The following is a 25,091-nucleotide window of genomic DNA, read 5'->3' on the forward strand; positions in this document are numbered from 1 at the left end:
AAATAAATCAGACATCATGACTTCAACAGTAATTTAAGAGATGCATGTGGTGCCTTTGTGTGGTAGACTGAAAACAAAAACCGGCTGTTGAGCGTCTTGGGTCAAACCTTTTGGATAAATATAGCTACCAGATAGCTGGAAAGAATGATGCTGCAGTGTGTGTTTATATGTCTGTCTGTCAGTATGTGATTATACCTATAGGCTAATGTGCCCCCCCAGCCGCGCCCCCTCCACATCTCCTCCAACAGAGAAACTGCCAAACAGCTGGTTGCCATGGTTGCTGTTTTCTGCGCACCAATCAGCAGGCACTTTACTGAGGGTCCAGAGAGGGGGCTAAGCCGGCACAGTCTGTTAAATAGCAGCGATATGAGCAGAGACTGGCATGGATTCAGCCATGAACAGAAAAGCCTCAAATAGAGCGGGGCTGGTTAGAAGTGTTTTATTCATGTTGTGATTATGAAATGAGTCTGCCTTTGCATTTTTTTTTTTGTTTAATTTTTTTTAATGACTCAAAAAATGCGGCTTAATTGAAAAATATCTACTAATGTTCAGGTATAATTATCCAGACATAAAATTGCAGTTAGTTTGACCGTGTGATTTATAATTATTTATTGATATATCAGTAAAACCTAACGAGAGAGCTCTAAACGCATACAAAAACACAGAATTTTAATGAATCAAATATTTGTAATGTAAGACGAGGCCTCCCTCTGCTGGCAGTGCCGTATATTTGTTGTGCACACAAGAAGAAAACACTGGATTTGTGTTTTGCCAGTTTAAAAGGCATAGCTGTTTCCAGATGTGTGATACATAAAACTGTTTGTAATGAAAATAATGCGACTTTTATTTATTTTATTAACCTCAAAGACTAAATTAGGCTGTAACAAAAATAAGGTAAATAAACCCACATTCAAAATGCAGGAAGCCAGAATCTTCAGCTATTAAAGTCATTTTTGTCATATCTTTCATTTCTTTATGTTCTACAACGTAGAAAAGCGGACCAAAAAGCCTCAGATTTCATTATTTTTTTCTCCATACCAACTCTTAATATGGTGTCTTCTGATTAGTCGGATGACTGATTAGACATGTGAAAAGTATTATGGTGTAAGTTTGACTGAAAACATAAATTCTACGTTGACTAGCTATGACAGGTCTGGAATAACAGCGTGTGCTTTATCTTCAACATTTATCGAGCAACACTTTGCCTTACCGCCACCAGATGTCAGTATAACACTTCATCTTAAGCACCCTGTTTCGCTTGCGCCTCTTTCTGCCTTCTAAACCTCTCCTTTTAAACTCAGGGTAAGTTCAGGTGGATTTACTTAAAAAAAAAAAAAAAACTTTTTTCAATTAAAGGTTTATTTATATGTTGCCCAGGATCTATGTGAGGTTTATGCAGTCCGAATTAAATTAAGTCGCGTAGTTTAAAGTTTACTCATTACACATTCATGTAACTTTTACTAGTTTCTAGTTTGTTTTGCTGATCTGATACTGGTCTTCGTTGTCCCCTCCACCTGTCCGTGGGAGGGGCCCCGGTCCCGGTGTGTCTCAGGATCATTCCCTCGGGTTCCTGCCGCTGATCCCTCTCAGCTGACGTCAGGAGAAATGGCGGACCAGGATGGCAGCGACACATCTCCTCCGGAGTCCCAAGGTGAGTTGTCACCAACAGGAAACTTTACTTTGACAAAACTTTTTTCTTCTTCTTCTTAAGGGGGAATAACAGTTGTGTGAAGTACTGAAGGGTGCTTGAGTGGGTCTGTTTTTGAACACTGACTCTGAGCTAAAGAGAGACTCGGAGCCGGTCGGTCACGGGAGTGGGATTAACTATCAACCAACTCACCCAACCGGTTACTTTACGTTTACCAAACACGACTTGTTACGTAAGCTGCTGTAATACTTATTTATTTATTTATTTATTTATGTTTTACCCCTTTTTTGTGAGTCTGTGTTGTAGCTGGTAGACATTTTGAGCTTCGGCAGACACCTGTTGCTTACAATTTGTCACTTCGTCGAAATCCACCTTCAGCTGACGTGACAGGTGAATTAATGAAAATGAGCCGCAGGTTGTTTTCGGGATGGCATAGATAGAATATGTCTTTAGGCTACAGCTTTGTTCTCTGGCTCTCACAGGTGGATTTATATATTCTTTTGAACTTTGAGTTGGCTTATTAATACCCCAAACATGATCATTTATACTCTCGTTATTCATTTTTACAACTTAAAATGGCCACGTCGCCTTGTAAGTGCATTTTTAGCTTGTAGGTCAATGTGTGTATAATGTCTTTGGAGAAATAATACAACACATACAAACTGTACGCCTGTCAGTTCCGGAAATGTCACCTATCAGTGATCTTGTAAAAGTATGTAAAGTATGTTGGGTTTTTTGGCTGCCAAAGGGCAGAGATCTCCCGTATCTTACACCCCTTTGCTTCACTTTTAGCCACTCCTCAAATAGTAACGATATAGCAGGTGATTCCCATTCACTCCTAATGACAGAGCTGTAATAACTAGAGGTGGGCGGATCGACCCAAACATCGATAGTATCTGGACCAACCCTAAGTGTTGGTATCAGATCGATACTAGCATGAAAAGATCGATACGTTTTTCTGTCCAGTGAATTAAGAATTTTTTGGAAATGAAAAAAAAATTTATTATGCACTATGAAAAATGTTTTAACTTTATTCTGTTGACTATTGCATCTATTTTATTTAAAGGCAATAGTGCGCTGAAAAAACAAATGCTGACCAAAGTGCTTTAGACATGGGTACATTTACTTTCCAGGGCTCAAAAAAAGAAAATTTCAAAATACATGAAAAGCTTAAAGATGTGTGGTGTATTATTAATTAATTATTGTGGAAAGCAAAAATCCCAGTGATTTAGTGTTCATTTAAATGTGTGTCCCTTATATAAAGCTGCCTTCAGAAGTTAAAAGTATCTGTTCATGTTAATCCACAGTGCATCCAGGCAAAGGTCGGCACCTTCACTCAGTTTTCCTTGAAAATGTATAAAAAGCAGATTAGTTTAGATGAAGGGTTTGGATAGGTGTGAGAGTCCCTTATAGCACACAGAAAGTTGCATAAACAGTATTCCAGTGCTTTTATAAAGACCTGGAACCCAGTTAAGTATGCAAAGAATTATTGCTGCATGAATTACAGTAAGAGTGATTATGTTCACGTACTGCGACACAAGCAGCCCTGACAACTATATCGTAGGCAGAATGGGTGTACGGTGGGCGTGACCTTTTATTGATTTGAATGAGTTGAGATTACTTACTTTAGGATTACATAGCATTAAGCTCAGCTGTTCCACAAATGTCCCCTGCTTTGACCTAGCTTGACCTGCAGTTAGACAGCAACTAAAGCCACCAAGAGTCATACATACAGATACAGAGGATGAGACACTAAAAGAAAGAATTCATATTTTAAATTTATTTTGCAGCTCACAAAAAAATTACTGCCAATTACCTCTAATCCATGCATTGTAACACTGCACAGATTAATTAATACTTGTTAACTCTGTATTTATAAAGAGGTACTGCAGCTTTGATCCAATCAGAAAATAAGTTCCTAAGATGTGGTTTATCTCCTGTCATTACTACCTGCTTCCCAAATCATCCTTTTTGCTGCTTTGTTCATGAGTTGCCCTGCATTCTGCCTGCACAAAAAGTTACTTCTGTGGGTGATTGCGGTGTTTTCCCAGATTCGCTGTCAGTTTGGCCATCCATCACACATTATGGGATTTTCTAGAAATTTAACTCAATACTTCTGGGTTAAATTTGCATGCAACTCAGCTGTTATACTTTAATTGTACACTATGTCAAACATTATGTCATTCAGGACCCCCAACATGTCAGACCCAGGGTTAGCAATTAAACTTAACAATAAACGAAATCTTTTTTTTTCTTGGTTTCATTTTACTGTATTCAAATGTCCATTCTCTTCAAATGTCTGTGTCTAACACACACATTCAGTAGGTGTGAGAAGGGTGTGTTACCCATCCTATCAGGTTAAAGTCTGAGTGTAGAATTACAGCATTGCTCTCTCCTGCAGGGACAAAGATCAGATTGCTCTTTCATGAATGTGTGCGTTTGTGAAGTGTGAGCTCTCTGAGGAGATGAGACAGCAGGACTTGTCCTGAATTCCTTTATATAGTAAAGGAATAGTGGAAAAGGTAGTGGTTTGGAATTATTTTAGGAAATACTTAATGCTTTTGCTTATGTACATATAAAGTAAAAGAAACAGTGGAGTTGTAAGTTTAGTGGCTATGTTGCTTTTCACAGCATGCAAGCTATCGCACTTGTTTCTCTAATCTCCATATTAGTTTAGCTCAAGGATGCATTAACAGTAATACAAGTTGAGCCTGGTGTTTGTACTGTTACTATCCAGGCCTTCAAAGTTTGAAATACTCCCCCTTTTATTTCACCCTCCCTTTCATTGCATCTGCCATATTGTGTCACCTTTTAAAGGTTCTGAATTTGGCTACAGAGCCAAGCAACAATAAAGTTGCACTGCAACATTATTGTAGATGCAGTGCAACTACAATAATGCTCCTTGGTTAAATATTGATGTGCTGCGTGTTGTTCCTTCTGCATTCTTGTGAAGCTGCAGCAACATATGAATGTTCTCGCTCATCGTACATTGCCGTGGCATCCTAAATGGCTGATGGCTCTTTAAGTGGATGGTGGGGTGGGGCTATATACCATGTGCTCTCTGTACACACCCCTTCCACAGAAGCAGCTCCTGTACTGCAATATTTGATTTGGTGTGTGCATCCCTAGTTGTGTGTGTGACTGTGTACAGCACATTAAAGCGTGTCCGTCCTCTGCTCTCTCACTTCCCATGCGTCACTGGTCCATGTGCTGCTGTTGTCAGGGAAACCCTTTGCCAGCACCGGCTCAACTTCCACCACTGGATTCGCACTGAATATTTTAACAAACCCCGCTCTCCTCAGTTACTCTGTGTTTGTGTGTGTGTGTGCTCTGTGCAGTCACTGCCTGGGTGATATGATTCTTCTGACAAGTTTGCATTCACACAATAGACCTAGCAAGGGAGAGCTGAAGCAGGAGAAAAAGGAATGCAGTAAAAGTAGTGACAGCAGAGGCGGCATCTCGGGAGTCAAAAGAAGCACAATCCTTACAGCTCTCAACCAAGCCAGTCTTGTGGATTAAGTCTTCTTTTCTAAGCCAGACTGCAAGAGCTCATCCTACAAGAGACTCACTCACTCTGTTTTACTCTCTCTATGCCATTGCAGGGAGTATGGACTTGGCTCAATGAGCTGCTCTGTTTGTCTCTTCCACGCTCTCCTTCATCCACCACATTTACTTTCCTCCATCTCCACCGCCTTTTTTCCCCTATCTCCTTACTCATGTTTCTTCTTCTCTCTGTCGCTTCTTCCTGCTGTCTTAAAGTCAGAGCAGCAACCTGAAGAAAATTGCTGTTAGCACTAGCTATTAGCTACCTACGTCTTAGAGAAGGTGGCTTTTAGGGGTGACCTCGTCCATCATCATCCTCTGGCATTCAGGACAGACCTCTTCCCCCACCTCCCATCCTCACCCAGCATCACAGGGTGGGATGGGACGGGGTTGGGTGAGTTAGGCTGGGGCTCAAGGGTTAGCAACAGGGTAGGCAATGCCAGATAGTAAAGGACGTGGGGAAAGAGGAGGTGGAGGTGGGTGTTTGCAAGGGAAGTGGAGGCTGAGGAAGCGAGGTAACCGTTCAGCTATCCCAGCACTTTTCACCATCACTGAGGAGGAGGAGGTACAGAGACGAAGAGATGCTTGCAAGAGAAAGACAAAAGGTATGGATGAAAATGAGAAAAGAAAATGAGAGCAGTGTAAACTACATTTTCTCCCTTAAATACTGTGATGTTTGCGCTGACAAAAATGTTAGAGAGAGTGTGTGTGTGTGTGTGTGTGTGAGAGAGTGAGAGTGAGAGCGAGAGCGAGCATTATCTGGGGCAGAGAAGCTCTTGGGGCACAGAGATGTTTAACCAGACTCCAGAGAGTCGCAGCAGTTTAAAGAAAGATCTGAAAATGTGGTCCATTAAAGACAAATGTGTCTACATGCAAGGCTAATGATGTTGAATAAAGAGGTAGGAGTTGATACCCCTAGCAATATGTAGTAATTGTTTGATTTGTGCACAGTTTGCTTTTACAAAGGAAAACTCCTCTAAAACTGTGAAGCGCAGCCATCCAGAGACAGGCGCCTGACAGGTGTGATGAGGAAGCACAGTTTTACTGTTTGTGTGAGTGAAAATCAGCTGACAGGGCAAGATTGACTCAAGGACTGCAGATGAGAATGGAGGTGCGGCTCACTGTACATGTGATCTAAATGCATTAGTAAGCAGAGCAGTCGAGATGCTATTACAGTTGGAGCAGGCATAAATGTGCCACACGTTAGCTTTCCCCTTTCACACAATTCAGAAAGATACAGTTATCTTTATTATGAAGACATGGTAGGTGCTGTTGATTGGACTGATTCAACACACGACTGTTAGACTAAACTGATTTGTTTTGTCTCAAATAGTTCTTTCTACTTTGACCTTAGCCTGTAATTTCTCAGTAATGGTATGGACTTCATTACTCATGTACAAGTCAAATGGTTGATGGAGCTATAAGAAGTGTGTGGATTTTCATTTGCCATTGATTGTTAATAGTAAACAAGATGACTTTATTTGAGGGCATTGGTTTGTATGCATACTCTAGGCCCGCGGACTAATTACATTTGGCCCGCGAAGCCATACCAAATTACTATTAGAGCTGGCCTACTGGTATTATACAGCTAATATATATATTGTTTAGTATTAAGTTTTGCTTGTTCCATATTCAGTTTTTCAGCAAAACGTGTTTGAGTCCATAAGAAAAGATTCATTCTTATATCTGGAGGAATAAATATATTTCAATAAATATTAACGTTAGCCTGCGACTTTGTTCCAGTTTTGAATTTTGGCCCATTGTGTATTTGAGTTTGACACCCCTGCTCTATTGTCAGTGAAAATTTGTCGAGCAAAAATTTGTACTAACAAAAATTTTTTAAAAACTTTTGAAGATGGGAACATTCAAAATTTTCCAGTTTTAAATGACAGAGTTTTCCTCTCATGATCTGATTTGCAGCTTGGCCCTGCAGCAGAAGCCAGCGTTCTTGCACCTGTTACCCAGGCCTGAGTGCCTCTCCTAGAGCTATAAAGGAACACTCCCATCCCTGCCCCCCCCCCCCCCCCCCCTTTTTTTTTTTTCCTCTGGTGGTTGGGGCTTACAGTTTAGCTTAGCATTAGCAGCAGCTAATCCTCTCAGGCTGAAGGGAAGGAAAGGAGCCGTACAGCGTGCTATCCGCTGGCCTGGACAGCGGAGCATTAATCGCTAACTCTGACCATTTAATCTGACTGGCAATGAATGCAGATAGATTGGGGGTGGGGAGCGTGCATGCACATACACACATACATGCAAGCAACAGAACGGAGGGAGGGGCGGGCAGATTAAACGGTGACACTCTCACGTCTCACTCTCTGTTACACACATACTCTTGTTACACAAATATACATGCATACACATGGACAAAAGGATGGGGTTTGGAGAGCTGCCACAACCTGTCTCACACACTGGCTCTCAGCAGCAGTGACACCGACCACAGCTGACCTCTCACTCTTTCTCTCACCCTCTCGTTTTCACTTCCCATTTTTTCTTACTCTGGAAACAGTTGAGTTTTGGATGGATTTCTTTTGACTGCCCTCTTTGCCCCCCCTCCACCTCACTGCAACATGGATTTCATTGGGTCACTCTTTTCAGTGAAAGATGCTTTCAAGAAGTAGGAATGTGGTTTCTGGTCCTCCGATTCGACTAGTCAGAGTGGGATGCTTGCCAAGAGCTCAGCAGGTGCAATCTTGGAATTATGAACCACAATCCAGGTAAAGCCTTAAACCCAGAATTTTGTTTTGCCTTTATTTAAACTATTGAAACAGCGTACAAAAGAAAGGAAGTGACAAGACTGACTTGCAGCAATGGTCCTGTTTGCTAGGAGTTGAAATATGGGACTTAGCTGCAAGTTTGGGGGTTTTTTTAGCCCTTTTGGTTAGCACCATAGCCTCTGAGCTATTGGGTCACCTGTGTCCTAAACTTTTGCTGCCAAATCCACACTCATCTAGTACAAGGTACTTAATTGGGAATGAACAGGACTACAAAAGCACCAGCATCAGTATGCTTTGGATTTGGCTTTGTCCTCGAATATTTCATTTGAGATCAAACCATTGCCATAGTGTCAGTTTTAATACGAGGTGTTTGCTGTCAGTTCAGATGATCCATGTTCTTTTTTTTTCTAAATGGGCTTCAAATGGGCTGGGGTCCTTAGGGACTAATTAAAGCGCTATACAAATACAGGTCATTTACCAAAGATTCAAAAGGATATGTGTTAGCCTAATATGAATTTAAACACTAAGAACTCATACTCATAAAGACATTGCTTAAAATCACGTCAGCTGGAGTGAAACCAAAATATTTTGTACATCTGTCCTAATCTTTTGAATCTAGACTTTTGTAGGACTTCAGGTTTAGTATGTGTAGATTCTTATGTTCCTGGTTAACAGTTGGTTGAAAATATGAAAGAATCTTATATAAAAGTGTAGCAAAAGGTGGTGGACATGAGTGTAGCCAGACATTTATTACTGGGAAGTGGAATTATGTCACACATGAAACTGACTTTGGTGTGTTTGCGAAGGCTGTTAAGCTGCTGTCTATTGCTCACAAGCAAATATGCTCGCTGTTATTTGAGGTTTGTCGGTTTATGACCTCTACAACAGATGGGTGAGTCTGTGAGATGCAGTAAGAGGATATAAGCTGCACAAGTCCAACATATTAGTATTTTTTCTGTAATATTTTCAGCTGAAAAAACACAGACAGTGCAGATTTGCGATGTTATCATGACACTGCGTCATCTGGAAAAATGTTTTGAACAAAGGAAACAATGAGAAGATGTATGAACCAGAGATGTGGAGATCAATTTTGTCTGGTTATCAAATTCCACTGATTGTTATAAGTAAAAGGCTTTAACTGCTTTTCGTAACTATATTGTACAACATGCATGCACCTTTTTCAAAGTATAGGAATTGAAGGAATGCATTCGTTCTCCATTTACTTTTATCTGCAAATGCTCTGAAGGACATCTAGCTCGGAGTTACAGTAAATATTTATGAGGTAACTCAAGTTGTGTAAATATGGGCCACATTGTTAATGTCAAAATTTCAGTTCCTTTATTCCAGTAATTTTTTAATAGTTTAAGAGGCAATCCTCTTTTCTCTTCTTCTTTGTATTCTGAATATTTCTGTGAGAGTGTGGTTAATTGATTAAACCGACCAATTGTTAATCTTTTCATACTTATTCCTACAGATGACTGTTCTACTTACAGTTTGGGTGCGAGAGGCGCGGTACACCCTGGAGGAGTTGCTAATGTTATTTAATTTCACATGGGATGAAAGTGTCTCTCTCTTGTCTTGACTTTTTTAAGAAGTGTTATTTCTTATTATGTAGTTTTAAGTATTCCCAGCTGATTAAAGTGAAGTGCATAAATTTAAGCTGTCAAATTAAAGAAACTGGTTGTGGTCTTTGACAGTCGCCTACTGGCTCATTGTGCGGTAGTCCACTCGGATCATTAAAACGCCCACTCCATCACAACATGAAACTTGAAGTCAACTTGTATAAATGAAAAGGCTCATTACTTTTCCTTTTAATGCATTTGCAGGAGCTCCTGGCCTTTCATTCAGACTTGACTTCATCTCATTTAAGCCATCTTTTTTGTTTACCCAAAAGCCCATTCACGTATGTCTCGTTAAGTATCTGACTTCAGTGTATTATCCTCATCATTCAATAAACTGAATCTTTTGTTTGAGGAAAGGGATTTCAGGGGAAGAGAATAAACAGACCAGACTTGTTTTTACGTGGCCCAGTCCAGCCTTTCCTCTCATAACAATAGCCTATATTAAACCACTTCCAATGCCAGTCTACCCGAGGCAGGGCAGACCTATGAATGCTTGTGTACACACCTCTGTAGATGTTCCATAGACTGTGACATACAATCCGTCTGCAGCTATGCCCTCACATCCTTGGTCTTTGTGATTCACCCTAAAAACCTCTCGAGGTGTTTGGATGGAGACTAGATTCATAAGACTTTCTGCAAAACAAAATATCATAAATTACCAAGTACAGTGAGAATAAAGTGAAAGGAGGAAACTGTTTCTAATATACTAAAACTGATCAGCTTGCAAATGAAAAACGGCATTTGAAAGTAGTAGTTAGTGGAACTTGTTGTGTTCAGACTGATGTTCTCTTTTACCTTTTAGGAGGAAGAAGGTTCAATTTTTTTCTCAGTCCTTGATCAAATCTTTATCAACTCTTAAGCCACACCTCATGCCCTTACATTTTGCTAGGAAAATGGGGAATTGTTGCAGTGAGTCAAGAGAACACATGCAGACATAAATGGAAATACAGTATTAGGTTTGTGCAAGCTTTTTTGTAATTTTCAGCTGTTGTTAATCTAGTGTAGGTTTTTTCATTGTTGTTATTGTTGTTGTTTTAAGGCCTGCCACTTCTTTTGTCCTCACTGCACAAAAAGCTGCGAAGCTTTTTGACTAATAGCAGTTTTTGAATCACCTTATTAGTGCAAAAATATTCAATTATGCCTGTCAGACTGTTATGAGCTTTTATTTTTTATAGATTAAAATAAAGAGGAACAGAGTGTTTTTGTTACCAGCTGGTAGTAACAAAGTCCCCAAAGATACAACTTTAAATTGATTTTAAAACTGAACGATTCATAGATCAGTGTTAAGTGCCTTAACAGGCAGACACACAAACCTCTAAAATGACCAGGTAATAGAACTGGAGGGAACGAGTGGAAAAACCCAAAACAAAAAAGCAAAAAACAACTTAAAAAGACCTTCAGAAAGTCTGGAGAAGACCACTTCAAGACCACAGACAAGTTTGGCTGCTTGGAAACTAAATATAAAGAAATGAGACACTTTCGCAGTACTGTAAACAAGCCTGGAAGGAAATAGTAGCATGAAATCAATCAAAAAAGCCAGGATGTTGAGAAATGATTCAGTGTTTACTCTTAATGTTATGTACCGGTAACTATAAAATTCATTGAGACACAGATTTCCATCTGTAACTCTAGATATGAAACTTGTACTCCATCCTGTCCTCTTTCTGTAAAGAAAAGAAATAGGTGATAGAGAGACTTGTGTAGAATAGGGCATGATGGCTGTGATAATTAAAGTGGAGTCCATCTTTTTCAGTTTATCAGATTAGTCAGGGGGGATGATTTATTTTGGTCTTTGGGTTTGTGGGACAGGTTGGTCTCTGTGGAGACTGAGGAGTCTCTCTCTTATCACCACACACAGGAAAGGACTGTGTTGAATGCTTGCTTAGTACACCTACAGTATTTATTAATAGTATACAATTTTTCTAATCCTACCCGTGTAAATTTATGTGTCTGGTTCATCTGCATCAGAGCCAGTATAACGCTCTGTGTCCAGGAAGCTAACCTGAAAGCGCTGAGTCACCCTATGGTGCAATTAATCAATAGCCTAGCTGTGAGCTTGGTGGAAACACTGCAACTTCATGGCCACATCTATGAATAGCAGGAAGACAGTGAAGTGCATATTGTTTTATTGCATTTTGTTTTTCTGTTAAGCAACTCAGCAAAGCCTGAAAATGCCGGGGAGACCACCTGCAGAGATTTTTGATGCATTTGAAATTTTTTGATGGTAAACTGCTATTTCTTAAGCATTTGGTTGAATATGTTCATTTTTATTTTAAGCAGCAGTTTGTTCTACACACAATGTTCAGTTGAAGTGTTGTTGAATGGGTTTTATTTAGTGGGAAAACATTTATTACAGCTCTGGGTGAGGAGCTGTGGAAAGTCTTTCTGATGGTGCTTCCTAATGTGCAATTATTATCTTGTATTTTTCTGTATCTCTTTTCTCCCACTTTGTCTCTTCTTTTGTTGTTTTATTATGTGACACTTGTTTGTCCTTCTTTGCAGCATCGTACTCTCACTTTAAGTCAGAGGATGGCACCGTGTCTTCAACCACCCGTCCCAGCTCTGCAGGCTCTGGGCAGACCTACACTCCCAGCCTGACCCCTACACCCACTCCTACACCTAGTCGCACCACCAACAGCAACAGCCCCAGTAACAATGCTGGCACCAAAACAGGTGAGTCCCACATACATTACAGTGTGTGAATGTGTGTGTGAATGGGTGAATGACTGAATGTAGTGTGAAGCGCTTTGGGGTCCTTAAGGACATTTACCATTTACCATATATTTCAATGAGATTAGTTTGTACCGTGTCTCAGCATTGACTGTTTTATGTCAGGCCTTTAACATTCTTCACTGTTGTTTGTGCTGCAGACTCGCTGCTCTTCAACAAGATTGACGAGAGACTTAGGTTGGCCCGTGAGCGCCGGGAGGAGCGTGAAAAACAGAATGGTGAGCGTTCTTGTGAGTTTGACAGAGAAAAGAATAAAAGTTATCTTTTTTTGGGTGTTTTTTTTTTTTGTCTTTCCCACAACATATTGTGACTGAAGTTGGTTGGTAGCTGTGGTGAAGTGCCAGTTTCTCTGGCTGTTACATAAAGGCTAGGTTCAAGCCAGGCGGCCTGTTGCCATGGATTCCGTGTTACATAATGGGACAGTCCATGGGACAGCTTTCAGAAAGGCTGGTGTTTTGGATATTAGAGGGTGTGTGTGTGTGTGTGTCAGTATAACCAATATAATACAACAGATGGCTTTTTGGAAGTCATTGCCTATTTATTCATGTTTTAAGTGTGGGGTTTTTTTCACACTGTTGTACACTGGTCGCACCTCTGGTCCCAAGTAAGGGGCTGAGGCGTTTGCGTTGTGTTGAGAGCTAAAGCTTTCTCATATGATCCACAGCTGACACATCACATTACTGCTATAAGCCTTTTCGTGCTGTGTGCAAGTTGCCTGTTTTTCTTTTCTTTTTTCAAACAAATTGTTTATCATGTTTACATGCGCCAGCTGCCAAGGAGGCCCAGTGGCAGGCCCGTGAGGAACGAGCCAGGCAGCACTATGAGAAACACGTTGAGGAGAGAAAGAAAAAGCTGGAGGAGCAGCGGGTAAAGGAGGAAAAGAGACGGGCTGCCGTGGAGGAGAAACGTCGGCAAAAAATAGAGGAAGACAGGGTACTGACGCTCCCCTCGTTCACAACTGTGCATCCTGAGTGTTACACTCGTGAACACACAAAGGCTAACCTCTTACCTGCCACCTGCTTCCAAGTTTTTTCTGAAACACCCATCCAGGGAGGATGGGGGGACATGGATACTGTATTTGTGTGTTTAACCACTCCTTTTCTCGTATAAAAAAATGTAAAGAAAAATTGCAGATCTGTGAAGTAGTCATAGATTTCCTGTCCAGCAGTAATTAACTTTACAGCGATTTGACGTTCTAATTAAGTTGTTGATTTAGTGAACTAGAACATTGATGTGTCAAAGATCTGTAACATGACACTGTAGCAGCACATGTTGATGACTTTGCATAAATAGTAATAATAAATCTGGATAGTTTTTTTTTTCTATTGATACAGTAGGTTTTTAACTTTTTACTCCATAAAGATGATATTTGACAACCTCACCTGTATGAGGTTTGACATCTCAGTATATAGCTGAGATGTCAAAGGGTAGCTAACTTTTGATGCACTCAGTCATTTTATTTTATAAGCAGGCCTGAAATATGACAGAAAGCACTCAGTTCAAACCGCTTCAATGGTTACTCTCAGTAGGCTTTCAACGAGTAAAGAGTTACATCTTAGTAGGAAAATAGGTTTGGATCTAAGTCTTCATTTTATAGGAACGTTATAAATTTAGAAACAAGGACTGTAGGAGAACAGGGAAACTACTACTACTGCTACTGGGCCACCAGATGCCCACCGTACCTCAACTTTCAGTGGACTCCAATTTCTACAGCCTAGAAAGTGTCTATGGTTCCTCAGCTTTAGCTTTAGCACCAGCACATAGGTTGGCATTTCTTTCGTTCTATCTGCCATGTATTGCTACTTTGGGTGCAGTCAAAGCACTCCATTCATTCAGAAGAAATGAAGAGAGAGAATTTGCTTAGCACTTGGTATGTCGGATGGCTGTTTGTTTTTTTGCCATTGATGTTCTCGTTGTTTTGACTGTAGGCTCGTCATGAGGCAGTGATTCGCAGGACTATGGAGAAGAGCCAGAAAACCAGACAGAAGGCCAACCGTTGGTCTTGGGGAGGAACTCTGCAGACAAACACTCCCTGCACAACAGCTGGTACTCTTACATATATCACATATATAACACAATACCTGTTAACACACAGCACAACACACCATAGACATAGTCAGTTGTACAGCCATTTTTTCCCCCTCTGCATTGGTGCTCATACACCTGATGCGTGTCTCTGTCAGTGCCTCTCTTGTATAAATATGTCTGCCTGCCTCTGCGTGTCAGTATTGTTCTGCCATATTTATATTTGAACTTTTCAGATCCGCTGCCCTCTGTTGTTACTGCATATTCACACCCTTCTCTGCCTCTCTCTCTTTCTCTCCCCCCCCCCTTGCTCTCAAATTCAAACTCTCTCTCTCTCCCTCCCACTCTCGGCTCGCTCTCTACCTGCTCTACACTCTTTGTTTTCTCTGCCATTGTCCTTTCCCCTCCTGGCCCAGGTTTTGTCGAGTCAGCTTTCCTCTATCCACTCGACCTTGCTGGACTGGAGCACATGCAGAGTGCTTTCAGTCTCTACTACAGATACGGAATGACATCCCAATGTGAATATAAAAGCACTGTGTGGGTTAGCTGGCTGGCGTTAGAACGCTGGCTTTAGCACTGTAACTGTTCAGCACTGTGTTAGCTCATTCTCTTTAGTTTTCATGTAGGCCAGTGTGAATGGCACGACATGTAGTTTTGCTATTTCACTCGCATGTAGCAGTTCACGTGTGACGTAAAGTTATATCCCCAGGCACAGGATCATTTACTCAAGCCATTTTAGTTTTATTTTAGAGGACATAAGACCCATTTAGCACTAATCTGTTTTTAAATATCTTTCCTGTCTTAGCAACAAGTTGGTAGTTTTTCATACCTAACCTGAATTAACCAAAATAGAGAAACCCAGAGAGATGACTGACTTCAGCTCTCTTTCTTCCCCTTTTTCTCTCCTTAAATTTCACCAATTCAATATAAAACCGATATGCATTTGTCATGTTTTTTTTGTTGTTGTTTTTTTTGTATTCTAGATGCTGATAGGCGCTCAGTGTCCACAATGAATTTATCCAAGCATACAGACCCTGTCATTACCAAGCGCCTCTCTTGCTCCTCTGCCACACTCCTGCACTCACCAGATCGAGGTAATAAATATACACACAAATACAGTTCATTACATCCACTGGCAATGGTCAGCTTTTGACTCCATCTTGTATAATTTGCCATTGTTATGAAGTAGTCTCTTGTGACAGGCTGTAAAGCACTCATTGTTTTATTGTGATTAGTTAATTAGATTTGGGATGTTTATGTGACTGAAACACACTTTTTATGTTATAACTATGTATTGTGTAGCGTGTCATTCCCATTTAGTTAATATGACGCTAAATCCAGCAGAGAGTTAACATAGCTTAGTTAAAGAATGGAAGAGAAACACCAGAATCCAAACTTAAATCAGATAACACTCTTAACAGGAGAAGATGAAATATTATTACAATGCAGAAAAATTTTCACTGCTAGATGTCAGAAGAATTCTGTTTTCATATTCCTCCAATGTCCTTCCATGGCATGAAAGTCTGCAACTTCTCTTCTGCCTTTGCCATACTACATATGTGGTCGGTCTCCAGCCAGATAGGTAAAGCGTGATTAGTCAGAAGGAAGGTGTCCTTCTCGGTCACTGTATTCAAATATGGTGGGGTATATTTTAAATGGATTAATTCTAAGTTTATGAGAATGCATCAATTTTTTGGAAGATAATGAATAATAATGAATGTATATTTGTATATTTATTATATAATGTATATTTATGAGTACTTTATCATTTCTTTCTTATGAAATAGCCTAAAAACGTCAATAACTGTACCTTTAATTGGACACACATACTTTTTAGGTGAATTTTTCCCAAATTTACAATAAAGCTACACTTCAAAACAGAAACCATTAAACAGGCCCAAGACGGTGTGAAATATGAACAAAGTAAAATAGGAAGTTATTTGATTAAAATGAAGACAAAAAGAACAATAAAACTGAAAAACACTACCGGTAAATAAAAAATTTGCCTTATGCTAAGCTAAGCTAACAAACTGCTGACTTGGTCTGTTTTTCAGATGTTAGACCTAAATGAATCCTTGCATGAAGTAATCAGCAAGAAAGCAAATAAGCAAATTTCCGAGTTTGAGCTTTTACTGAAGTCATTGTTGAAGTCTAACCATCGGGTCATGCATCATTTGATGTTTGTATGCTGCTGACAGGCTTACAGATGAGAACAGTCTCCTCCCCTGTCATAAACAAAGCTCAGTCCAAACCCCACCTGCATCAGGGAAAGACCAGCCAACAGAAAAACACAGGTTTCTTGTGGAAATTTTTTTGGTCTCTTATACTGTTCCGACTATGTTGCAAGCAACAAAAAAGATCTTGGGCTGGAAACTGTAAAATAATCTGTTACTTTTGTAGAAATTTGTCAGTGTAAAATTTTAAATGTAATATTCTGAAAAGAGAAACTTTGATTTGGAGAGCCTACCATGACATGACAAGCTGATCTAATATCCTTTTATGTATAAATATACATTATGATTATTGAAACAAATGCCCACAGTCCAGCACACACGTGTTGGCATTTGTGCATTTCATCTGAGGGATCAAGATTTTTTTCTACCCCCCCTCTAACGTGACCCCTTTCTCTAATCCTCAGTAGGATAATCTTTTTGTTTTTGTGGGAACACTGTATGCTGTTTTTATCCTGGCTGTAAAATTGGCACCCACATTAGTCATAAAATTATAATTATGCTCTTGTTCCCATTATTATATTATCAGAAGACACCGCACACTGAGGCACTGTGAAGCATCACTCAGTGAATTCTAAAAAACTCTCAAACATGAATGTTTTTATATATAAAGTAATAGAAATATAAAAACCCATTTATTGCTACAGTTTTCAGCCCAGATGTATCTTTGACCTGCATGCTGACACCTGCAAAGCACTGCACGTTTTGTCTCATACTGTGCCGGATCTCCTTTAATTGGCTTACTTATCAGGTTGCCGTGGAGATTAATTAATTAAAATAGCCTTTTTCTCCGAACTACCTGAGGTAAACTGAAAGCTTTTTGCTTGAATGATTTCCCAGATAAATTGAAATTTCTTGAAGATCATTTTCTTAAAAATGACATGTGTCCTTTTATCTTGCACTGTTTGTCTTTGCCCTTTTGTTTGCTCTTCATACCACGGTGTTTGCTGCCTCTCATAATTAAACAGATGCATGAAGGTGAAGGTGTAGGTGTGGCACGGCAGTCTGTGCATGCTTACAAATTCACTTTATTTCTAACCTGCAATGCTTGACAGTGTTGGGAAAGGGGGAAAATGCAGTAAATATGTATAATTTATAATCTGCTTTGATTGTTTGCTTAGGCAAATAAGTGGGTAGTTTGTATTTGTAGCTCTTATCAAAGCTCACATGTCACATGCGTGTGTTCAGGACTGCGCCGCCTTCCACTGACGCCATGGGAGAGCAACATGGTGAACCGCCTGCAGCAGCCAACACACTCCTATCTGGCCCGCAGCCGCAGTGCAGTGAGTCTGTCAGGAGACCAATCAGGTAACACGCAACACTGATTTTATAAAACAAAACATTTAAAGCCCTTTGGCTCTTTAGATCAAGATTCTCTTGATCTAAGGCAGAGGTTTTATTAAAAAGAGTATATATACTCTTTTATGCTTGGTCTCTTGACCCAAGCAGTTTCGGATGCTAATCTGATTTGCCTGGACTTAAAGCATTACACTGTCTGAAACTTCCTTTAACAGCGTGTGTCAGGCACCCAAAGCTCACGCACACAGACACACATGCACATACGTCCCCCAAAACAAATAAAGTGATCTGTTCAGGAAATCTTCCTCTACTGATGCCATGCCTTGTCACAGCAGCAGGGAGTTTTAGATCATTTGTGTGTGTTCCATCATTGTTTACATTAAGGGAAAGAAATAACTTCTAGGTGAACTACTTGAATTCACTCACTCTTTTCTATTCTGCCCTCTTTGATACATTCAGCATCATCTTCAGCTGGTGAAGAGCATTTCTTACATGTATTTAGATGTTTTTGTTTCTGTGTGCTTGCTTGCTTTGTATGGTTTTGGGTCTATTGTGTGGATAGCTATAGTTTGTTCTAACTGGGTGACAAAGTAGAAATGCTTCCAACACTGGGACTCTTTACAGCAAGTAATGGTTTGGCAAACCATTCCTGATCTAAATATCTTTAAGCGTATTGTGTTACGTTTTTTAATGTGATTCTTTTTTTTTTTTTTTTTTTTTACTAACCCTAATCAACCAACCAAATCCTTATTTTGTATCACATAGACAGTCTTTGTCAGACAGTGCCAGGTGATGGTTGCAGTACATTCGCAGCTGTTTGCACTTTTTAGTAGCACTAATTCTTTCTTTCTTTCTTTCTTCTCTGTTCCTACCATAAATATTCTCCTCATTCCTCTCAATCCTGCGCTGGCTTCTTCAACCCATGGCTTTCCTTTTTTATTTATTTATTTATTATTCATCTTGATTCCTTCTCATTCCTGTCTTTGTTTCCTGATCCTTTTTCCTCTGTGATCCATTTTATCCAACACTTATTGGTGTCCTACCAATTCTCACACTACCCCAATCAATACCTTCAAAAACACTGTATACTCCCACCTTATACATCACCCTAGCCATGCCTGTGTGTCCTCGCTCAGTTTCCTGCCACCCCATGGGCTCAATGTCCTTCAAGGCCCTGCAGGCACAGCCACTGCCTCACTGTCGCAGCCAGGAGAGGAACCTCAGCAGGGACGCAGCTTCCTCGTCTTTAAACACCCCGCGCAGGAGGACAACCGGAACAACACAGGTAGATTTCATCAGCTCATGACAAAATATCTGGGAAATAATATTTGTGAACAAAAAGCAACTCATCATTATTTCCTGCTACTGATATTACAGAACGTGTTGACGTAAATCTTTTTTTTTAAATCATTTTTTTCAAGCACCGAGTAACATTTAATTCTTCTACTTCTTCAACTTTGTCATTTTCAAATTGATTGTTTCTGATCAAACAATATAAACAATAGATTAGAGTATCTGTCATCACACACACTTGCATCCACTGTTCATCTGCTTCGTGACAGCTTATTATGCCGTTAAGATCTTAGAACGAAGGCCCCTTGTATGCCGTGCATCCCACACACTAACATATCACTGTGCATGTGAACTGATAACTCTCACCCACTCCAGAATACCGCTGGTGTGTCATTCATACAAGGTCAGTGAGAATGTACAGATAATGGATGCAGTGTGATTTTTTTTTTTTTTTTTTCTCCAAATTAAAAAGACTGTTTTTCATTTTGTGACCTGTTAAGTGTGTTTTGTTTTTTCTTATTTTGTTTCTGAGTTTGGTGCCAGAGGTAATCTAAGCCTAACCCTGTTACTCGTCATCATATTGTGTGGCTACTATCTATAGGGCACCTTCTAAACCATCCAGTTACCTTTGTGTTGCATTAAAGGACATTTTTCTGGAAGAGCAGTTTTGATGATAATGTGTTGTTTGCTTCCCTGGGTCCTTACTTGGTGGTGTTTTAAAAAAAAACTGCCTGTTTTGACTCGTGCATGTTGTCTTTTGTTTTTACCGTATCTCCTGAACCAACAGCGGCAAAAAGACCGTGACAGTGTCAGGAAGTCATGGAGCAACCTGACACTTCCACTTGCTCCTGTTCTCTCATTGCCCCCAAGCAAGCGCTCCTCTTCCCCAATCAAAAAGAGCGGTAAAGTGACAGCACCCTCTCCTGGCAGGTCAGTTACATTTGATAAATGGGGAATATTTTGAGCTGAAATTGAGTTTTACAGTTTTATTTGAAATGTAACGTGGAAGTTATTTTGCTGATATGCTCGAATGATGACTATTTTTAAAAAAATATATACTTCCTTTGCTCACAGACCTCCACAGAAACCAGTGGGGCGACCTCCAACCCCCAAGTTACTAAAGTCTCCAGGGGCAGAAGATCCTGGAAATCTTCGTCCTGTCAGGATCACACCTGAGAGTTCCCACCCTTCAACACCCAGAGGAGAGGAGGATGATGAGCAGGTCCTCAGCCCTCCTCAGCCTCGACCTCAGCCACTGGGTCAGAACAAGAGCTCAAATGAGCAAACGGCAACCAGCGGTGAGTTATGAATCTCTCACCTGTTTCACAGCTACAGTTTATTACACTGGTCAGCATAACTTTTATGATGCCTTCTAGAGAGTGTAAGCAGTCCACCAGCTCACAAGCCTTCAGCGGGCACCACAGACCCGGAGGAGGCGAGTCGTATCCTGGCCGAGAAACGACGGCTGGCCCGCGAGCAGAGAGAGAGGGAGGAAGAAGAGCGCAGGCGACAAGAGGAGCAGGCAAGGTGTGCAGGCTGGGCTGTGTGTGAGCATGTGCATGAGCGGGAGTGTGTAGTGCTGAAAGGCTGCATCATTTTTGACTTGGTTGTGTCTCACCAGATTAGCAAAGGAGGAGTTGGCTCGCCGAAAGGCAGAGGAGAGAGCAAGGAGAGAAGAGGAGGCTCAACGCCAGGCCGAGGAGAGGAGGAAGAAGGAGGAGGAAGAGGAGAGAAAGGCAGAGGAAGAAAGACTTCGGAAAGAGCGAGAAGAGGCAGAGAGACTACAGAAACAGGTCTGAGATTACAGATGTTTATGTTGACTTGTTTTGTTTTTATGTGGTTGCCACAAATGGCAGCAGGTCTGCTGCTGGAACTTTCAGCCTGTTCTCATTCCCGGGGTGTCAAATACAGACCTGATGGTGATGCAGAGACACACACAGATGTTCTCTTTAGCATAACTACAGTGATGCGCCAGGTTATGGCAAATTACGAGACACGTCTCACTCCCAAACTTCATATGGATGCTTGTAAAAGGCTTCTTGGCAATGTAAGGGCACTGATTGGCAGGAATCACAATTTTTCAATGTGCAGGGTTAATGTTGTCAAAAGGGAAAAGTCTGTTTTTAAACCTAACCAAATATATTCTGCTGCCCTAAACTCTCAAAGGGAACATAAACTGTACTTTCCAGGCAAAAGAAAAATGTACTGCTTATGTATTCGCCCCAATTCCAGCCTCCTAAATCACACTTTGAAGCTCTTTAAAACAGACCTCTTATATCTGAGAGCCCATCATTGCAGCTCCAGGTGCATCCAGGCTTTAATGGGAGAGTACATCCTGTGTATATCTGTGATATGCCTGCTACACACTCGAGGGCGAGAACACGTTGGAGCACTATGGACCTATTAATAAGATGAAATGCTTTTGTGTACATTAGAAAGAGGAGGAAGAGGCTCGACAGAGAGAGGAGGCAGAGCGACTGAGGCAGGAGAGAGAGAGGCGCTTCCAGAAAGAGGAGGCTGAACGACTGGAGAGAAAGAAGGTAACGTGACCTCACATTATAAACACGCATAAATTGCAAGGTACAGTGTACATTAAAGCATTTTTCTTTTTTTCTAACCCTCCAGCGTCTTGAGGAGATCATGAAGAGAACACGGCGTTCAGAGACAAATGAAAAGGTAAAGACCAGAGGGAAAATGGAGTAAACAAAAGTGTAACAACTATCCATCTGAACAATCTTTGAGTATTAATTCCTTTTTTTCATTTCATCACCAGAAGGTCAGAAATGGAGACAATGCAGGTAATTTAATATACCGTTTTTATAATTACTTTTGCAGTAATATATCTTTCAGATTGTCGTCAAAACATATCCTCTGCAGTTGTTGTTCCTGACACCAGATTGATTTTCTTTCACCATCAGTGAACCCGACCTCTCCTGCTGCGTCAGCAGCAACTGAGACACCAAGACACAATAGTAACGGCAACTTAAGCCAACCAGATCCCACCCCAAACCCCAACACCACAGCACTGAGCCATCCTGACCAGAGGTACAGTCAACAGCCATGATATACAACAGCCATACTGCTTGTGATGTCATCAGGTCTGACACTGTTATTTTTTTTTTGGTTTTTAGGGAGAATGGGGAGTTTGAAGAGGTGCTTGTACTGCCTTCACATTCCAGGTTGTCTCCTCCTGAAGGAGAGGAGGAGCAACAGCAACAGCAGGAGGACAACAGAGTTCCTGTCCTAGCCTTCTCAGAGAATGGTCTACTGAAACCTCTAAGCAGAGTAGACGATATATCAGCCCAGCAGGGAGCAGGTGAGAAGGCATCCACTCTCTGATTAGCCACTAAGTTCCTACATTTATATCCCATTACTCCCCACCCCCTTCTTCTTCCTCCCTTAGTTTCCTTTTGATAAAATTACAGAGACTGTCATTCATTCTGGTCACTTCTTGGTGTGTGTGCGCATCTTATCTTTACAAACCTGACTTGATGAATAATGTCCTCTATAAATTTTGTGACAGTCTTCTGAGGCTCTGGTGGGCTCTTTGCAAGCTCTATGAAAGAAACCTCAGCAGTGTCAAAATGATGTCATCGGGGGTATCTCAGATTGAGGCATCACATTTTACCAAAAAATCGAGTTATTTAATTTTTGCTGGACTTTGAAAGATGAGGGTGTCTTACAGACTGGGACGGGACATCCTGGGTGGGATGCATCTTCTCAAATATTTCTTCTTTATGTGTAACTCTAGTCTTACAGAATAACTCTTCAATCAATTCTTGTAAATGAAAGCATGTACAGAGACATCACTGTGGACTTTCAAAGTATCTAAGCAGTTATGTTGAAGTAGAGGTGTAATTTTCCCATGGGGTCAAATGAGAAACTGGGACATTTGTGGAGAGCACCAATAAGCTTCTGAAGATGTCTTTTTTTTTTTTAAATTTTAAAAAAAGGTTAACAAGAAGAAGAACTGTTTCGAGCATCACTGACCAATTAATTTTCCCATTAGGCTTAAGAGAAACCAGGACACCAATAAGCTATTGGCACAGAATTGATTGAGCAGACCTGAGTACAGCTTATTGGTGCAGTCCTCCACAAGTTTCTCACATGGCTTCATCGCTGCTACAGGCTGCTCTGTTTTTCTGTTTGTTTTTGTTTTATTCATTTTTGTTTCATACCAAGAAGCTCATTCAGATTATGAAGACTTAGTATTGCACTTTCAATATAGTAGCTCAAGCACTGCAAGTTGAAAGATCATATTTTATTTACAAGGAAGTGAATAAAGAAAATATATTATATGTCCTGTGCTTTAAATTCTTTGTACCTTTGATTTGCAGATGTTGCCTGATGCCCTGATGCAACATGACGATTCCACACCCACAGACATGAAGGAGAGGTCAAACAGAGAGGTGAAGTACAGAGCTGTTGGACTGAATCAGTAGGACAACTCTCAGCACTAGATTCTTCCTTTCTTCCTCTCCTGTGACAGAAGAGCACTGTTCCCAAAGATGATGTCTCCAAACATCTTGCAAGGGCATCACTGAGAGAGATTACTCTTCCCTCATCCTGCACTCTGTGGGGCAAAGCTTGTTTTTCTGTATCTGAACATGATTACACTTGGTCATCATGTATGTTCTGTGTATAGCCACAGGTTTCCCTGATTCTTAAATGAATGTCCTGAAATCACAGCAGGGCATTGAGGCATTGAGTGTGTATAGTCTTGTGATGTGCGTGATTGAGAGCGCGAATGAGAAACTGACAAAGATGTAAAAACTAAGATCAGCTGTCAGTCAGCAGCTGTGATACTTGAACATTTTTGAACTATTTTTCTGTAGACAGATTGTGATCAGCGATGGGACTTTAGCTCAGGCCCCAATCTAGCTTCGTTTATGAATTTTTGTCTCTAACTGGAACCTTATGGTTCTCACAAGGTAATATTTCTGCAGAAATGTGAGAAATAAAGTGTGCTACAGGAATAATATCAGTGCATGAAGTTGTATTAAGACTAATGCAAAAAAAGGTATGTCATGTAATATACTTTACTGTTTCTACAGTGTTTAAACTAGGTTATTACTGGGGTGGAACACGTGCTGGAGTATTATGACTTTAGGTTTAATAATGACAAAAATGAACATACTGTCATCTGAAAACTGAAAATGTAGGGTATAAACGTCAGATTTTTCTTCAAATTGCTGTACAGATAAAATGATTTGTCGTCATTGTCTTTATGTTCAAATTTACAAAAACGTGCTTCATTATTAAGTTATGCCCTTTCATTCATTCACATTTTAACCCTGTCACAGTTGCACCTATTCTACATCCTGTCACTGCCTGTAAGCCACTTTTTTGGCCAAGTAAATCCAAACTGGATTGAATGAATTTACTGATGTTATTGTTAAAATAATCAGATTTGTTTCCAAGGATTTGACAGATGCTGCTAATTATGACATTCCTTGGCCTTAACATAGTGTAGAAGGAATGATGTGACTTTGCTTCATGAGCTCAATCGTTTTGGCCCTTTGCCCAAACTCCCCAGTGGCTTTTTTTGAATTCAGTATGAATCATCAAATATTTGTGTCACGCAGTTAAATAATGCAACTCATAATTCATACCACTTCTCACTATAGCAAGACAAAAGGTGGAAATTACTAAATTTCTAGAAGCAGGCCATTACACTTCATTTTCACTCAGCTCCTACAAATGATCTGCATTAGGGTCCTCAGACTTGAGCACTGTCTAACAGTACCACTAAAGAATAAACTTGTCTTGATTATGTACTGCAGGACATTACCAGCAGTACACATGGCATGCTGTTATATATTTGATGCTATAAATGTAAAAATGTATATTTTATTACTACCACAAAGATTTGAATATAGCCCTTTACTTCAGAGGAAGCATGAGGTGAGCTCTCTGAATCATTGTAAAAGTAAAATCTCTACAACTGCTGCAGCTGTACTGCTTCAAATGAATAAAACTTTTTGAACTG

The 25,091-nt window shown here is 40.4% G+C and overlaps 1 protein-coding gene across 5 annotated transcripts; it reads left to right on the top strand.

Annotated features, from left to right (window-relative positions):
- Positions 1-1,490: 1,490 nt before the first annotated feature.
- map7b (microtubule-associated protein 7b) lies at positions 1,491-25,091 on the top strand. 5 transcript variants are annotated; one of them, XM_026194730.1, is made up of 20 exons: positions 1,491-1,651; positions 12,027-12,197; positions 12,395-12,472; positions 13,024-13,187; positions 14,183-14,300; positions 14,696-14,797; positions 15,263-15,373; positions 16,478-16,573; positions 17,699-17,818; positions 18,922-19,094; positions 19,890-20,032; positions 20,177-20,400; positions 20,479-20,629; positions 20,724-20,895; positions 21,538-21,642; positions 21,728-21,778; positions 21,876-21,900; positions 22,021-22,147; positions 22,234-22,418; positions 23,440-25,091. In XM_026194730.1, the coding sequence occupies exons 1-20, from the start codon at positions 1,606-1,608 to the stop codon at positions 23,448-23,450; spliced, it is 2,373 nt and encodes a 790-aa protein (XP_026050515.1). In that variant the 5' UTR covers positions 1,491-1,605; the 3' UTR covers positions 23,451-25,091. The 5 variants fall into 5 exon arrangements, with proteins under 5 accessions (XP_026050515.1, XP_026050513.1, XP_026050518.1 ...); XM_026194728.1 differs by lacking the exon at positions 1,491-1,651 and adding an exon at positions 5,005-5,796; XM_026194731.1 differs by lacking the exon at positions 1,491-1,651 and adding an exon at positions 7,527-7,902.

The sequence above is a fragment of the Astatotilapia calliptera genome, chromosome 15 (assembly GCF_900246225.1).
Source record: "Astatotilapia calliptera chromosome 15, fAstCal1.2, whole genome shotgun sequence".
Classification (NCBI taxonomy): Eukaryota; Metazoa; Chordata; class Actinopteri; order Cichliformes; family Cichlidae; genus Astatotilapia; species Astatotilapia calliptera.